Genomic DNA, 17,328 nt, shown 5'->3' with positions numbered 1-17,328 from the left:
TGACTGCTATTAGGAGCTATTTAATTTGTTAAGAATTTTGCAAAATGGCTAAAGTTTGGGTTTGCTAGTGGATTTGATGGTGAAATATATCATTGTGTACATTTGAAATAAGAAATATAATTATGTCTCAAATATGTTTCAGGGAAGCGGTTAATTATGATAAAGAAAATCCCTTTTCTTACCTTGAGAAAAACAAGCGTTACTAGAAATGAGTGGCTGGGAAACATCAAACTCCATTAAAAATGAGTTAATATCGCGCCTTTCAGCTTTTTTAATCACTTTCTATTACCGCTTTATAATGTCATCACGATTGCGGTAATAATATACCAGGTGAAATATATTTTTTACTTAACGAGAGGCAGGTATTAATGTGTATTAATAACACATTAATTCCCACATCGCGATCACATTACTATAATTTCTACCATACGCTTATGTAATATCAATTATTACAGAACCCAGTGGTAGATATTACATTTACCCCTTTGACGCCTGTGGCTACCAAGGTATGCCAAAGGCATCAAAGGGGTTAATACACAAAATAAACTACACTACCTACCCATGTTGGCCCCATTAGTGGTTAATAAAGCATTGCCCTATAATGCTTTACTAAATGCTAAGGCAATCTAGGGGTTAACCACTATCCCCCAAGAAACCTAACCTCCCTCTATTGATAATAGCCAACAGCCTTACTAGCCAAATGTGGCTAATAGGAATTTTACTATTAAAAAGGCACAAAATACATGTATTAAAAAAACATTACAGTACAAATAATAATACAAAATATTGTAAACATTTGATTGTCAGTGTGGCTACCTATGCCCTCGGTAGCCACAGTGACAATACATGGCTTTATGTTTTATTATTTATAAAATAGTGTTTATTTTAACACGTATTTCTTGGTGTCTTTTTAATGGCCAATTGCCCTATTAACCACATTTGTCTGATAGGGCTATTTGTCCTTAGTCAAGGTGGGGGGACGGTGGGATAGGTTTGTTGGGGACTGGGAGTGCAGGGATTAACCACTTGTTTGCCTTAGTGGTTAATAAAGCTTGTCACTAAGGTAGTTAATGGGGTTGGCAGTATAGTTTAATGTTAACCCATTTGTAGCCCTTAGTGGTCAGCTAGTCACGGAAATCCATGGCTAGCCTACCACTTGCACTACTAACGGGTTAATATGTACTGTAATGTGTTGTAATTCTTTTATCACCTACTGCAGGTTGGTTTAAGTTATCTTGTCTATGTATTTAATGTCCAATATATTGGCTATTATATACAGCAAAAGATAGGGCTAACGTTAGCCAATTGCTAGAGTGAAGTAAGTGATAACAATAATTTAGCTATTTCTGCAGGTAATCAGGATCCGATTAAAATCGGAACATGATGACTGTTATGATGAGGAGAAAACATGAGATATCGGGACATATCTTCCATGTTCCAATGTTTTTAACAGACCTTAAAAAATGCTTTGTTTTTAGCAATGAAACCATGATGATGCAAGAATGATTAAAATAACAATTTTTTTCAATGATAAATAACACATTTTGACCTTAGCAAATAATGATGACTCAGAGCCAGTGAATCCAAAGTGTGAGTTACTCAACCATTATTTATCTACGTACATTGCTGTGCCTGCAATAGCTACAGTACTTTAAAGGGGCAATCCATGATCAAAATGAACTAATGCAAGCGACAGGTAAGAGGGTTTACATCTGGGTGATTGATGCATTTTTTATTATCCAAATCTGACACCTATAAGTATTTGTATATCATTGTTTATGTTACTTTGTAAACACCTGGAGTGGGATTTTTTTTGGGGGGGAGGGGCGGGAGGTAGAGGATATGGTGCAAGTTGTTGAGTGCCTCAGTCTAATGTCTTTTAATCTGATGCCACAGTTCAGCAAGTGCTCAACCAGAGCCCCCTCTGTCCCTCTCCTTTATCTGTCTCTGAAAAAGACCAGGTGCACTAAGGGTTAAAAAAACTGCTGCTTTAGTTGCACTTCCCTATTCAAACAACATAAAACAATGATCTAGAATTATTTTTTTTCTCTATAAAGATAAGACGATCAATCTCATCAGGTGACACTTACTTTTCTGATATTCATTTGTTTCTTACAATGTGAATACAAATTATGCAAAAATGTATGCTCTTTTATTTACATCATGCCATCGATTAACATCCACGTTTCTATCTCCCTCTTGATGTTAGTCATTGGTGGAGAGCAAGATGTTACTTTCACACTTTCATTTGTGGGAAGTAGAATGTATCAAAACTAGTGATATAGATCACTACTAATGTATATTTGTTACTAAAATCACAGAATTGCACTATGCAATGTTGAACCAGAAAGTAAATCAAATTCAAGATATAACCAGATTTCTTCTAACATCAAAGAGGAAATTAGGGATTCATGTGGACTACATTTAGCATTGATCCTTACAGACAGACTCTTTCAAGTACAGTATGTAAAGAAGTATGAAGTAATAAGTAATGAATCATACTAAAAATAAATAAAGTAGCAATTTTATATAAAACTTTCAAGAATCTTCGATGCTTGAGCACTCAGGATTTAGAGAGATGCCCATTGCATTCACATAGGCACACAGACATACAGTTAATGCTTAACAATACATGTTCATGTATTGGATTAAGACATATATATTTTTCCAAAATATTACATGTTATGAAATATACAGCAATGTATTATAACTTTGGGTGATCTTTCTGAGCTTCATATACAGTAGCTGAGCTAACTCTCTAACCCCATATCTATTACCTAATTTATTACCAAGTAACTCAACCTCCTAGCTAGTAAGCAGAAATTAAGCACCATCAAATTTAGACATTTGCTAAGAGAGGTTGCACTTTAACGATTTGGGGGAACATGGATAAATAAACATTAAAACGGTCAGGATAACAGTTTACCTATTTGAACCGATAATATACTGTAAGCATAGAATACATGCACTCTAGTTCTCTGTAACTAAGGGCAAGATAGGACAGAAGTCTGTCCAGTATACCCGCATATCTGAAATGTAAATAAATTGCTTTTTCTTAGATTTTCTTTACAGGTAAGACTATAAAATTCCCGATGACATGCATTTTTGAGATATTTTTGTTAAAATGTTTAGAAACGGATTATTTTCAAATATGACACTATAGAAAACAGCACAGCAGCTTCACTTTGTAATCTAATGTGTTATCCCTACGACTCTTTTTTGGAACTCATAACACGATATGTTCACATAGGTTAAGAATAATTTGTGGGGCTAATGGTCCTTATCAAAATCTAGTTAAACTGAGTAATCCTTATTTTATGAAATAATAACCTTTTATTTATTTTCCCTCTGTTAAAAAAATTGTGTCTCTTTTTAATATTAGGAGAACGTGTGTTTCTCTAGCCTCCCACACATGTTTCTTTATGTAGTTAGCAAAGTATGGCATCCCGAGGCTTAGAGAACACAAAGACAACAATCAGCAGAGAACTGACTAAAGATAAATGCCATAGCTGGAAGGAATCATTGCTATTAAAAGGCAAAACATGCTGATTCTTGTCAATTGTTGATCTTTGCAAGTAATGTACTGTATTTTCATGAATGAAACCAACTATTTTCTAAGGGCCAACACCCACCCCACCAACCAATCATATCGTGTTCAGAGGAAGTAAAAACTGTATGCTGCTCATAATAATAATTTATATATTATTCTATAAAACTAAGAGAGGAGAAGCTGAAAGGCAAATTTGATTCACCATAATTGGGCAGGGTTGACCTACTGGGGCCCAATTTGACTTAAATTATTATATAGCCTCCTTTGCTCAATCACTATACATCCAATTTAATTTGACACATTTGTAATCAAAGCTACAGTAACATAATGCTCCTTTATCAGCAGTTTCCCTGAAACAGTATAATAAATTATGATTATTCTCCTACACGTACATATGTAATTAGAAAGAAAGACGAGTAGTTTTTTTTCCAGCCGTACACTGTAATCTGAAAGATTGTGAGTATCACTTTCATGCCATATAGAAACTAGACCAGTGGTTTCCAAACTTTTTTTCGTTAAGGAACCCTATCTGTAATTCTGAGGAACCCCAGTCCTTTCTAACAACTAGTCTGAGATCAAATGGATTGTAACTTCTTCTGTATTTGGTACAATTGTAAAATGACCTGAAAATTACAAGGAACCCTTTAGGGATGCCTGAGGAACCCTGGTTGAAAAAAACTGAACTACATATTTAAGGAGCAAAAACTGATTTTGTAGCTTGCACTACAAATATAGTTACCTCACTAAAACTAACATGTGACATCAGCATGATGATGACATCATGCAACATGGAAGATACAGTATGACCTTATTATTGAAGTTGCACTGGGCTTTTCAAACTTTTCCTTATTTTGGACTGCTTCATTTTTATGAATGACAACTATATTTACTGCGCTCTCTTCATGTATATATTTATCTATATATACTAACCAGGAAAATAAAAGAACCCGGCTTTGAGCACCAATATACTGGCAGTGACTGATCATGAGAGAGTGAATATTGAAGATTTCTTATACCACCTCTAAAGTTCAACTTGGGCCTGGAGACCACAGTTTGAGAACCTGTGCACTTAAATAATGTATTATTAATCAACAATGAGGAATTTGTCTGTTATATTATATCAAAAGGAAAACAAATTACACTCAGTAGTGAACCCACATGCATTGCACAGTTCTTTGACCCTGTTCCAGTATCATAAAAAGAATTTGGAGGCAAGACGGGGGGTTTGGCGAAATGACACAGAGAATTTGATGCTTCCAATTATAATATGGGCATCTCTTCCCTAAAAAGCAGACCCACAGAGCTCCATCAAGCTATTTAATGTGATGTTACCCACAATTATTGTTATGCTACTCCTAGCGCCTATCCACTAAGGTGATTAACGTAACAATGACCATGAGTTAATCAGCAAAATATCATATTGTTAACTTTTGACGGATGTTAGGCTTACTCGTATGCAAATGAGATGCTAATGATTCGTTAGCCTAACATTGCATGTGGAAGAACCTCTGTTAATGTTGACGCATGGAAATAATGTTACGATAAATAGGTCTCACTAAAAGTCGCTGTCACCCAAAGGCAGACCATCATTATCATAACATTATTTCTGGGAATAGCCTATAATGACAAAGGCAGGTCTAAAATCATGAACAGGAAATAACTCTGGTGCACAGACAACCTGAGAAAATTAATCTTCTAATAAGACAGCTAATGCCAGAGAAAGGTAACAGATATGACAGCAAATATAAGTACAAAAATGTATTTAAAACCTATACACTGGCGACACACTTTATTCGAGCTCGGCTAGTCCCACGAATTCGGGTATACCCGGGTGTATTGAGGTTTGTGACTGTTTTCTGCCCGAGTATATTGGGTTATTTTCCAGGCAGGGATTGAAGCATTTTATTCCCGCTGGCTGCAATACTGCACAGTATATATATATATATACTGCATTACAATTCATGAATTTATGCCATCTGGTAGACACGCGAAGCATTGCAGCCTATTAAATCCTAATCATTATCATTTAACAGATCAGCCGCCCGTCAGCCAGGCATGAACCCAGGCTGGGAAGGCAAATGCAACGGGGCTTGTCAGAGGTGAGGAGCGGCGCATTCCAGGTATCTGCCAGGTACATACTGGTTATTTGCTCGAATAAAGTGTGTCGGTGCAGTATATCTTAATCAATATAAGGATTTCATAAAACACAATATTGTATAAACACAGTACATCTACTACAATTAGTTTTAAACTTTCATTAAAACCATTAGTTGTAATAACTTTTTACTAGCCACAAGTAGTCCTAATCAACAGTGGCAAAATATATAGACCGCACAGTGAATTTAGAAGACTTAAGCGTAACTGTACCAAATATGAAGATTATAAATCACAAGTAAACTCTCTTAGGGAAAAATTTGTAGCAAAGAGATATAAAACAAATACTATAGATGAAGCGATGCACAAAGTAGAACAAACTCAGACATGCTAATGTACAAGGAACAACACGTTCAAACATCCTACAACCAAGAATCGTTTGTAACTTTTCTTACACAATATAGTAATGAGGCATGCAAAATTTAAAATAACCTAGAAAACATTGGGATATCCTAAAAAAAAAAGATGATCTGCTTAAAGATATTATTACTGATTAACCCAGAGTTTTGTTTTCTAGGGCACCTAATCTAAAACAACATCTGGTCCCCAGTTTTCTTAAAGAAAATAAAACTATGACTTGGCTAGATAGGAGACCCAATGGGTTTTCAAAGTGTCTTGATTGTCGGATATGTCACTGTAATCCTAAACAGGAGAGAAAATTAAAAGAGTTCACATCAAAACACACTGGTGATAAATTTGAAATGAAAGATAACATCATCTGTAACAGCAAAGGTGTGATATATCTATTGGCAAGGATAATTGATGCGAATATAGAGCCTCTCATTATCAATTGACAACCCTGCCTTCACGTGGCGCCCCTCGTTTCTAACAAAATGGTCTCTGTCGAGCCTTGGGCCTAGCGTCCCCTTGGGTATATCCAGCTAAACAACTTCCAAGGATCTTTTGAAAGTGAAGTTTTCAGTGGAAGTTGCCTAACCCATCTGTGGGTGAAGAGGCGGAAAGTAAAGTAAGTGATATACTGTCTCTATTACAGTGCGAATGCGGATCACAATATGTGGGATGCACAATAAGGACGTTAAAAATGAGGCTGTCAGAGCATGTGCAAAACATAGAAAATGTTTTAGAGACACAGTGGGGCCGATTCACTAAGCTCCGTTAACTAGCGCTAAAATGTGTTATATTGCTCGGCTGCAAAAGGCTGAAGCCATAAGCGCTATTCACTAAGGCTGCTCGGCGCGTTTACGGCCGTCCTTGGCCAAAAGGGCCATAGCGCACGATCACCTTTTTCCCCCCTGTTATCGTGCTAAAAGTTATTAAGCACGATAACTAATATAAACATAGCAGCCTGTAAGAAATGCATTGAGACGCAGCGTCTCAATGCACGGCTCTTACAGGCGCTCGGAATGTACAATTATATGTTGTCATAGTAGGATACATGAGCAGGTGCTCTCCTGAGCTGAACAGCATTGGTTTCAGGTCTGGGAACCCCTTATTTCAGGAGATATAGGACACATTATGGGGTGCCGGTATCCCCTACATAATTTAAATGTCCCGGTCACGTGACGCGGGAGCTTAACAATTGGCGGGGATACCGGCACCCCATAACGGGGCCGGTATGTTGTGAACTAGGGGTTCCATGAGGCTGAAGTCAACCTGCTTCCGTTGATGAGATGCTCTGCTCACGTGCAATGTGATTACAATCCATAGATTATTGTTGATAATATACATTAAATTCATTAATCTATTATTATTTTGTCCTGTAATGTTCGTGTATGTCCGTTTGTTCCCACCGTGTATTTGTGTGACAGTGTATGTCAAGACTCAAGCACTTCACTATAATTATGTTTGTACTTCTTTTACATATGTTATAGTTCACAGCATAGCTATGGGACTGTAGGGGTTAAGTGCTGAACAGTTGATCTGGTGAACTGAGGGACTGATTAAATGAGGGAAGCACATGTGCGAATTTATAATTAAATGTTGGTGGGAACATTTCTAATACAGCCTATATAAGCCGCCCATTTAATTACTTTAATGTCGGTGCTGTTGGGAGTGAGTGTGAGATAGATCGGACCTTGTGGTATTAGGAGAGATTCGTGAGTTGCTTGTTTCTGATTTCTGAATGAGTTGTCTTTTGTTGTTCACATTTGTTTAATACTTTATTGTCTGGTTAGTGTGAAAGTGATTAGTTGTTGTGTTGTGTTGTATTGTGTTGTATTGTGTTGTGTTGTGTTGTATTGTAGTGTGCCTGTGTGCCTGTGTGCCTGTGTGCCTGTGTGCCTGTGTGCCTTTGTGCCTGTGTGCCTGTGTGTCATGGAGAGGAGGAGTGGACGTGGGAGTGTTGGCGTGGAGGAGCGTGGGGCTGGAGGAGTGGTGGAGGAGGCTGGAGGAGTGGTGTGGTGGCGGGGGCTGGAGGAGTTGAGGAGTGTGTGAGAGGAGTGTCACGTGCAGCTATGTCCCATGCTGGCAGTGCAGCTACATCCCACGCTGGCAGTGCAGCTACGTCCCACGCTGGCAGTGCAGCTACGTCCCGCGCTGGCAGTGCAGCTACGTCCCGTGCTGGCAGTGCAGCTACGTCCCGCGCTGGCAGTGCAGCTACGTCCCACGCTGGCAGTGCAGCTACGTCCCGCGCTGGCAGTGCAGCTACGTCCCGTGCTGGCAGTGCAGCTACGTCCCGCGCTGGCAGTGCAGCTATGTCCCGCGCTGGCAGTGCAGGTGTGGGAATGCATGTGGGGGAGGGTAGGAGGAGTAGACAGAGGGAGAGGGACAGTGTCCAGCATCCAACCATAGAGGACGACGACGACGATGATGATGATGACGCGGAGCCTACAACCTCCATGCATCGGGTTGAGCGGATACGCAACCCGCGTTTCACACACAGAGAGAATGATATCCTCGTGGAAGGTGTTATTGCGTCATTCCCTAAGCTCTATGGGTCATTGCAGGTAAGAGTATGACTCAGCAAATTAAGTGTACTCATTAATATTGGGATATTTATAATCACTGGCAACTTAGATTGTAATACACTTATTAATATAACAGTAATATGTAGTAATGTTTTTACATGCATGTCAAACTGCATTCTTCCATGACCGCAAACAGGCCAGATATTATGGATATCCCTACTTCACCACAGCTGTATTAATTGTTTTCTCATTATGAGTGAGTCAGTCATTGAGCCAGCTTTGCTGAAGTAGTGATATCCATAACATGTGGCCTGTTTTGTGCCTTCGAGGCCTGGAGTTCTACGTGCATGAGCAAATCATATATGCTCAAACCTTGTAGTGCTGATGTATGGATACTTTTTCAAATATACTATTATTCATAAATTTAATTAAATTAAGTTGTCTGTATCTAGAAGTTCACAACATTTGGGATACATATACTCGTAGTAGCTGCTCCAACATCGGTTTCATATTGCTAGATTTCATATAGTGACAATTATGCAAACGATTACATTGACATATTATTACATAGCCTATGTATTTCGTAGTAATAATTTTGAACATTTATCTACACAGCGAGAACCAAAACCAGTGAAAAAATAAAGTTGTGGTCAAGGATTTGCACATCAGTCAGTGCATGTGGCCAATTTCGCAGAACAGCAGAGACGTGCAAGAAGCGTTTTGGCGATATAAAATTACGCCTGAAAAGAAAAATGGTTCAGGTTGGCCGCCATGCTTGTAGCACAGGAGGTGGCCCTCCAGTATCTCTCCACCTGCAGTCATATGAGCAGAAAATGTACTATATTATGGATCACCAACTTGTATTTGGGATAGGAGGTGACAGGGATATCGGCCCTACAATTTCCCAGCAGTCACAAAGTGAGTAGTATATTAAATATGTTTCATTTATGCTTAATTCGTGGTGCTTCAGTCAATAATGTGTTAATTTCTGTCATCTTCACGGTAGTTTGCATTATGCTGTGAACTACTAGAACAATTACCCTGGTCATTATGTCTACTTCGTGTTGAACAGGCTTGTTTAATAGCACATGTATGAAGTATGTATATGGTAATGGTTGCAGCATTTAACGTTTACCATAACCTTAGCGATGTATGGAATGTTACACAAACTGTAGTATGTATGTGAAACACACAACACCTTACATTTGTTGCTGAAGACATCAGTCACCACACACAAACTGAAGACTACATAGATATATAGATATACATATATATCACAAAGGAGTGCAACAGAGTATTGCGGATGCATAAAACAAACCTAAAAAGGCCAATGCAACAAATCTTCAGAAAAAATGTTCATAGCATAAATGTTATATGTTATTGCTGTGACATGTGAGCATGGTCTGACTTCATGTCTCAAAGGCTTAGGACGCTATGTCGAAAGGGTTAAATGAAGAGACCATTTTAAACAGTATATAATAATTTAATGAGTATGTGTATGTGTATGTATGTATGTATGTGTTACTCGAACATGTAATGTTTTCTACACGTGCATATGTGACAAAGCACTTCCTATCATGTGTACAATAGCCATACATTAAATGCTGCACATATGAAAACTACTATTGTTGACATGTTTAATAATTTGAACTTTGTCTTTTGTATTCATATACACACTGCGAACAATGTTCAACAATTAATTTGACAGAGTAGCATCAGCTCAAGGTGCTATAAGACATTTATATTCACATGGACACTCATGACCCAACGTTAACATAAGCGCGGGAAATGTTGCGCAATGTCTTTTATGTTGCGTAAAGTCATGTGCTTTTGTACTGAAGCATCGTATCTGAAATGCAAATTTGATGACCTCATGTAAAAAGTAATTCCTTTTATACATGGTAAAAATTTGGTCTTTGTTTATGTATGAACGTATTCACATTCATTAATCTCTATGTAGTGTTTTTAAACTTTAACAAGAAATGTTCAAATGCATTCAAGTACATGTGTGTACACTAATGTAGTGTCAATATGGCTGTTGAATTCATAGTAGTGTTTAACACATTGCATCAAACAATAAATGTGTGTTTGTGTAGGGCAGGCTTGCACAACTACAGGCCAGCTGCTCAGGATTTCTCTACTTCAGGCCAGCTGTTAAAATTAATGGCTCAGTCGTACTTTGCCCCAAATTGAGGCAGGTGTGCTTAAGTAGGGATAGCTTGAAACCCTGGCCTGTTAGCGTCCCTTGTGGAATGGAGTTGTGCAGGCCTGGTATAGGGTGACTCAGCAGTGTAGCACGTGCGTCACGTGAGTTTAGAGGGGGCGTGGCTATGAGTTCCATCGCATGTTTCGGCCTCTGTGTGAACCGCTGGCGTGGGCGTGGCCAGGATTCCGTCGCCACTAACACAATTTATGTCCAGCTCTGTTGCGGGCACAAACAACGACTATGCACAGTACCATTGAAAGGCGTTGGAAAAAACACTGAGGCCGCAGCATGTGTTTCACGTGTGAAAGTGTCTTATAACAAAATAGCTACATGTGCAACATTGTCATAATTCAGATCATGTTCAGCTGATGTCAGATGAATAGCATATGCACATAACAAATACCAGTACATATTTACATTAAAGTTTATTAGATGATACAATGCATAACAATACGGTTACTCAAGATATAATCAGTTTATCATGTGAATTAACAATTATATTTTGTATGTTATAGTTGAGGATGAGGAAACACTCTGATGTCTCTACTCAAAATGTTGTCGAGTTACAAAATGATGAAATGCTTGAGCCACAACCACTTCAGCGTGAGGAGGAGCCCAAATATGAATATGCCGAGGCACTCCGGGAACTAGATGTGCCTGACCCCGATGACACTACACCCCAAGTGTTTGTCGAGGGTTACAATTGGGAACTGGATGTAACTGAGCCTGAAATTGAAGATGAAGACAGTGAGCCTATACAGCCAGGTCAAGGTGATAATGTGTGTGCAGCTGAATTGGCATCATTAAAATTAGCAGAGCAAATATTTTTTCGAAATCAACTGAGTGTGGCAGCCAACCAGCAGGAAACTAATCATATCATTTGTCAAGAATTGCTACACATGCAAGGCATTTTCAACCAACAACTCGACACTCTCAAGGCAATTTCCAATAGTTTAATTCTTATAGCACAATGCATGTCAATGCAAATGCCACAGCAAATGCTAATGTCACAGCCATTGCAAATGCCTCACCCATTACAAATGCCACACCCAGTGCAAATTGGGCATCCAGTTCAAATGCCGGAACCTATGCCACAGCAAATGCCACACCCAGTGCAAATTGTGCATTCAGTGCAAATGCCGGAACCTATGCCACAGCAAATGCCACACCCAGTGCAAATTGGGCATCCAGTGCAAATGCCGGAACCTATGCCACAGCAAATGCCACACCCAGTGCAAATGCCACACCCAGTGCAAATGCCACACCCAGTGCAAATGCCACACCCAGTGCAAATGTCACACCCAGTGCAAATGCCACACCCAGTGCAAATGCCACACCCAGTGCAAATGCCACACCCAATGCAAATGCCAGAACCAATGCAAATACCACATGGAATGTTCGAAGCCCTAGCACAGGCACTGGGACTGGCACACCCAATGCAAGTGCCATATGTACAGGAAATAGGAATGCCACAACAGCCAAATTTAAACACTGAAGCAGCACCAATGGCACAGCAGACAACTGTATGCGCTGAAGCAGCACCAATGGCACAGCAGACAAATGTGTACGCTGAAGCAGCACTAACCAGCCAAACAACTGTTGAGGCAGGTGTAGCCGGATTCGGTGACACACCAAGCAGTTCCACACCTACCCCTGACAATGCCCCCAGACCAAGGCGTAGCACACGTTCTTACACAAAAAATGTGAGCCAAAATTAGAATCTCACATCGTATTTAATGTCCCATTACATATTATTTGTGACCATACAATATTTAAACATGCTGACCCCTTCAACTATGAAATCAGCTTATCCTAAATATCTATGAATAGCTCTAATGTTCTTGCTACGTTTATTACAAACACCTTTAAGGGACTGCATGGTATGATATGTGTAATGAGAAACTAATCTCCTGATTAAAGCATCTACTGATTAGACGCAGTGTATGTTAAAAATTTACTTTGATATATTCTTTGGGATACTTCATGTATGACTGATAGTTTTTTAGTGTATACACAGTGAAGTGTTGAATTGTCACTATTTCACACATTAAAGATTCACTTACTTGACAATAGTATTATGCTAAAGACACAATTGTACTCAAAACTTTCAATTACAATGATTACATTTTTCATGTGCACATATGTTAACTAAACAGGAGAGCAAATCATGGATAACATAATGATGTTGACATGTGCAAGATGTCATGAGTCTGAACACAGATAAACATAATGTTTTTGGAATATCACTTCCCATATTTGCTAATACTATATTTTTACTCAGAAATTTCTGTATTTGAGTTTCAGACAAAAATTTAATGTGTGTGAGAAAATTAGCCAGTAGGCTGAACACCTGTATGTGGAGAAGATATCATGGACACTTATTCCTTTGTGTAACGACCTTGGAACGTGTGTAACACATTCCCTGCAATTTGATACTTTTGCACATAACAGTAATTGAAAGTAACACAGAGTTATTTTACACCATTCCATGAGAAAACATGCCGTTAGAAATGTCAACTCTACAGAAACCTCCGTTCTGCTACGCCTATTTAATATATAGCGCTATTCAAGCCCGAACACAGAGAAGAGCTACTGTCTCGGACATTTTTGAGCATATCTCCTCAAATTATACTTTTTATCAAAATCATCCAAAGCCCAAACTTTGGCGCAGTTCGATCAGACGAACTTTATCAACCAATGATTGCTTTTTTTGGTACCCACCAACTGGTGGAAACAGGGGTGGGTCTTGGGCAGTGCGTGAATCAAGTATGCGTATGTTTGCAAGTGGCAATTTAAGAAGAAGACCCCGAAATCGCAGACAGAACAACAATGATATAGGTTCCAGCAACGGTGGCTTAAATGTTCTGGAAAATGGATCGTACTTACAACCGGAGGTGACCAACCTATACCACACCAATGACGGATCTAGCTATGACGCTAACATGCATACTAACTACCTTGCAGAAGCACATGAAATGCCAGAAAGTTACTATCTGTATCCGCCTCAGTACATGACACAATATCCAAAGTTTGACGGATCAAACTGGAACACCAGCTACATGAACACACCGAACAACAATTGATTGAAAGCAACAGCTACCTCCAAAACACCACTTGCATGGCAGCTCCAAATCTGAATGCTATACAGTAGCGACATCTTTTATTCGAGTAAATGCCGGCGGCATGCCGGGATCTACCCCAGCTGCCGCCAGTCAGAAACGCGCGCCGCCGCGTTTCCCCCACGCACCCCCCCTCCACATCGCGCGCAATTACCCCCCCAAAGACACCCCGAACCCGGCTTCTACTCTGCCCCTCTGCTTCCCCGCACCCCCGCTTACCTAGATTTGAACTCCAGGGGTGTCGGTGGAAGCCTGGGGAAGCCGGGGAAGACGGGGAAGCCGGGCGCGCTTGTGACCGTGACGTCACAGTGCGCCGCCACGCGCCGCGGCTACCCGCTTCCCAGCCTCATTCAGCCAGCGGCATTTGCTCGAATAAGAGCTGCCGCTGCTGTATAAATCAGGTAACTATAAACTATGCACTTTGAACAATATGTGCTTCTCTTGTTGCACAATGAAACGCATGTGTTCCACCCAGAACGCATGCGCGTACCATTCCGACAAGTTTTTTTTTTTTTAAACATTTCAATTTCCGTTTTACCTCCTTCCCTATGTGTTCATATTACAGAAATCACGTCGTGCAGCGCAACAGATGCCGGGACATGTTTTTCAATAAAGGTAAAATACACTTAACAATCTCCGTGCAAAATAGTGAAATGTTCATGGCAATGTCGCGTGCAATTAGTTAGTCCTGCGCATCCATTAAATGTCATGACACAAGGTGTACGCCCCTGTGTTGTAAAGGAGAAAAAAAACCAATATTTACGTAACAAATTGAAGCCATGACATATATTAAGAAATGGCGTATATAGTATAAATATTGGAGTTGTTAGCGTATATAAACATGAGGATATGTTAGATTCGCTAAATGTGTTAGTCAGTTACGTTAATTATGATAAAAGTGGCATAATGCAAGCTAATATGTAACATAGTCACTGCAAATAATTTTGGCCTTGCATTGTGTTTTCATAACTTTTGCAGTGTTAGTATATGTGACAGAATCAATATTTGAATAGGCATACAGGCATACCCCGCATTAACGTACGCAATGGGACCGGAGCATGTATGTAAAGCGAAAATGTACTTAAAGTGAAGCACTACCTTTTTTCCACTTATTGATGCATGTACTGTACTGCAATCGTCATATACGTGCATAACTGATGTAAATAACACATTTGTAACAGGCTCTATAGTCTCCCCGCTTTCGCACAGCTTCGGTACAGGTAGGAAGCAGGTATTGCTGTTCAGGACGTGCTGACAGCCGCATGCGTGAACTGCCGTTTGCCTATTGGGCGACATGTACTTACTCGCGAGTGTACTTAAAGTGAGTGTCCTTAAAGCGGGGTATGCCTGTACTGTGTTTATTGTTTAAGTATAGAATATTTTTAGGATATAATTTTATTCTGTTTTTGGAACATATAATCTAATTTAAGCAAGATAAAAATGTGTCCTAACACAACTGATAAACATTAACACGTATGGATGGCCCTATGTCGCCTTAAACTCAACATGGCTAAAACAGAGCTCCTCATACTTCCTCCCAAACATGGCCCTACTACCTCCTTCCACATTACTATTGAACTACGATCATTCACCCAGTAGCCCAAGCACGCTGCCTAGGGGTCACACTCGACTCCTCTCTCACATTCGCCCCTCACATTCAAAACATTTCTAAAACTTGTCGCCTTTTCCTCCGCAATATAACAAAGATACGCCCTTTCCTCTGTTGCTCGACTGCTAAAACTCTGACTCAGGTCCTCATTCTCTCCCGTCTTGATTACTGTAACCTCCTGCTGTCCGGCCTTCCTGCCTCTCACCTGTCTCCCCTACAATCTATCCTAAATGCTGCTGCCAGAATCACTCTACTCTTTCCTAGATCTGTCTCCGCATCTCCCCTCCTGAAATCCCTCTCCTGGCTTCCAATCAAATCCCGCATCTCACACTCCATTCTTCTCCTCACTTTTAAAGCTTTACACTCTTCTGCCCCTCCTTACATCTCAGCCCTAATTTCTCGCTATGCACTATCCCGACTCTTGCGTTCTGCTCAAGGATGTCTTCTTTCTACCCCCTTTTTATCTAAAGCCCTCTCCCGCCTTAAACCTTTTTCACTGACTGCCCCACACCTCTGGAATGCCCTTCCCCTCAGTACCCGACTAGCACCCTCTCTATCCACCTTTAAGACCCACCTTAAGACACACTTGCTTAAAGAAGCATACGTATAGCACTGTGAACATTCTGAACACATGATACATAAAGTTTGGCCCCCTGCAGACGCACTTACCAGAACTCCCTCCTACTGTCTCTGTACGTTCTCCCTACCTACCAATTAGATTGTAAGCTCCTCGGGGCAGGGACTCCTCTTCCTTAATGTTATGTTTATGTCTAAAGCACTTATTCCCATGATCTGTTATTTATATTATCTGTTATTTATTCGATTACCACATGTATTACTATTGTGAAGCGCTATGTACATTATTGGCGCTATATAAATAAAGACATACAATACAATACAATGATGTGTGGTTAGATGGTTTAGAAAATGTTCGAGAACATGTACATTTATAATTGACATTCCATATGTACTTCCACAGATGTTAACATCTCCATTCCAGTGCCATAAAAACATGTGCATGGACGGATCCAAAGACACAAGAAGTGAAAGCCTCAACATCCTGCAAACATGATGAAACGTTTTTTTATTATTATTACTTTGTCTCATAGCATTTCTTATTTTGTGTAATAGCATAAGTTACACCCTTGAGTTAGTATGAGATTTTAGTGTTGCACACGGGCAAACATTTATATCATGTGTAGTACAATTAGTTTCACTCAACTATCAACGTTCCTTCAACAAAATATACTACATAAAAATGACTTCAGTCTCTTGTCACATCATTAGAACATTGTGAACATAGTTTATCTGCATTATTTCAGTTCCAGGTGATGTTCAACTACTGTATGGTGTGTGAACAATTACACAATGTGTTAGGCTCTATTTTTAATGTACTCTATTCATGGAAGATCAACATGAGTCCATGTAGAAACCTTACACATGTTATATGACTATTGTAGTGTGTGAAAGTAACAGTAAAATAATGAAATTATTGTTATTGACACATAGGACATTACAGATAAAATATATTAACATGTCATTAGCTCACAGTCCTGCAGACATGTCGAAGTAATGTATATTGTTATTTTAAACTACGTGTCATTTATTCAATTTACTGTAAGTTCATCATGTGAACAATAAAATTGTGAAACATATTTACAAACATAACTCAACATATTAGTGGTGGTTTTTTTTGTTTTATTTTTAAGTGTGAAAGTTGATAAATTTGAAGCTGCAGTTCCTAGAAATAAAAAAACAATGTAGAATCTTTTTTTTTAATTTAAAATTTTTTTTTTTTTTTACTTCATTAGTTTCATGTGGCC

General features: G+C 39.3%; 2 protein-coding genes across 8 annotated transcripts in view; one reads left to right on the top strand and one right to left on the bottom strand.

The window, feature by feature from the left end:
• Window positions 1-17,328, bottom strand: part of NRG1 (neuregulin 1) — a 1,149,853-nt gene that overhangs the window by 316,432 nt on the left and 816,093 nt on the right. The window lies entirely within an intron of this gene.
• On the top strand, window positions 932-17,163 carry LOC142497266 (uncharacterized). Of its 4 annotated transcripts, none has more exons than XM_075604821.1 (4): window positions 932-6,671; window positions 9,187-9,489; window positions 11,293-14,511; window positions 16,485-17,163. In XM_075604821.1, exon 3 carries the CDS (start codon window positions 11,299-11,301, stop codon window positions 12,493-12,495), a length of 1,197 nt encoding a protein of 398 aa, XP_075460936.1. In that variant the 5' UTR covers window positions 932-6,671; window positions 9,187-9,489; window positions 11,293-11,298; the 3' UTR covers window positions 12,496-14,511; window positions 16,485-17,163. The 4 variants fall into 4 exon arrangements, with proteins under 4 accessions (XP_075460936.1, XP_075460946.1, XP_075460926.1 ...); XM_075604811.1 differs by lacking the exon at window positions 932-6,671 and adding an exon at window positions 8,240-8,610; XM_075604831.1 differs by lacking the exon at window positions 932-6,671 and having other exon boundaries at window positions 8,238-9,489; window positions 14,462-14,511.

Source organism: Ascaphus truei, chromosome 1, assembly GCF_040206685.1.
Source record: "Ascaphus truei isolate aAscTru1 chromosome 1, aAscTru1.hap1, whole genome shotgun sequence".
In the NCBI taxonomy this organism is placed as follows: domain Eukaryota; kingdom Metazoa; phylum Chordata; class Amphibia; order Anura; family Ascaphidae; genus Ascaphus; species Ascaphus truei.
The sequence above is the reverse complement of the archived record's forward strand: the minus strand, read 5'-3'. Positions and strand labels throughout refer to the sequence as shown.

Coding starts and splice junctions, on each gene's coding strand:
- LOC142497266 (XM_075604821.1), top strand. CDS start 11,299: ATGAGGAAACACTCTGATGTCTCTACTCAAAATGTTGTCGAGTTACAA.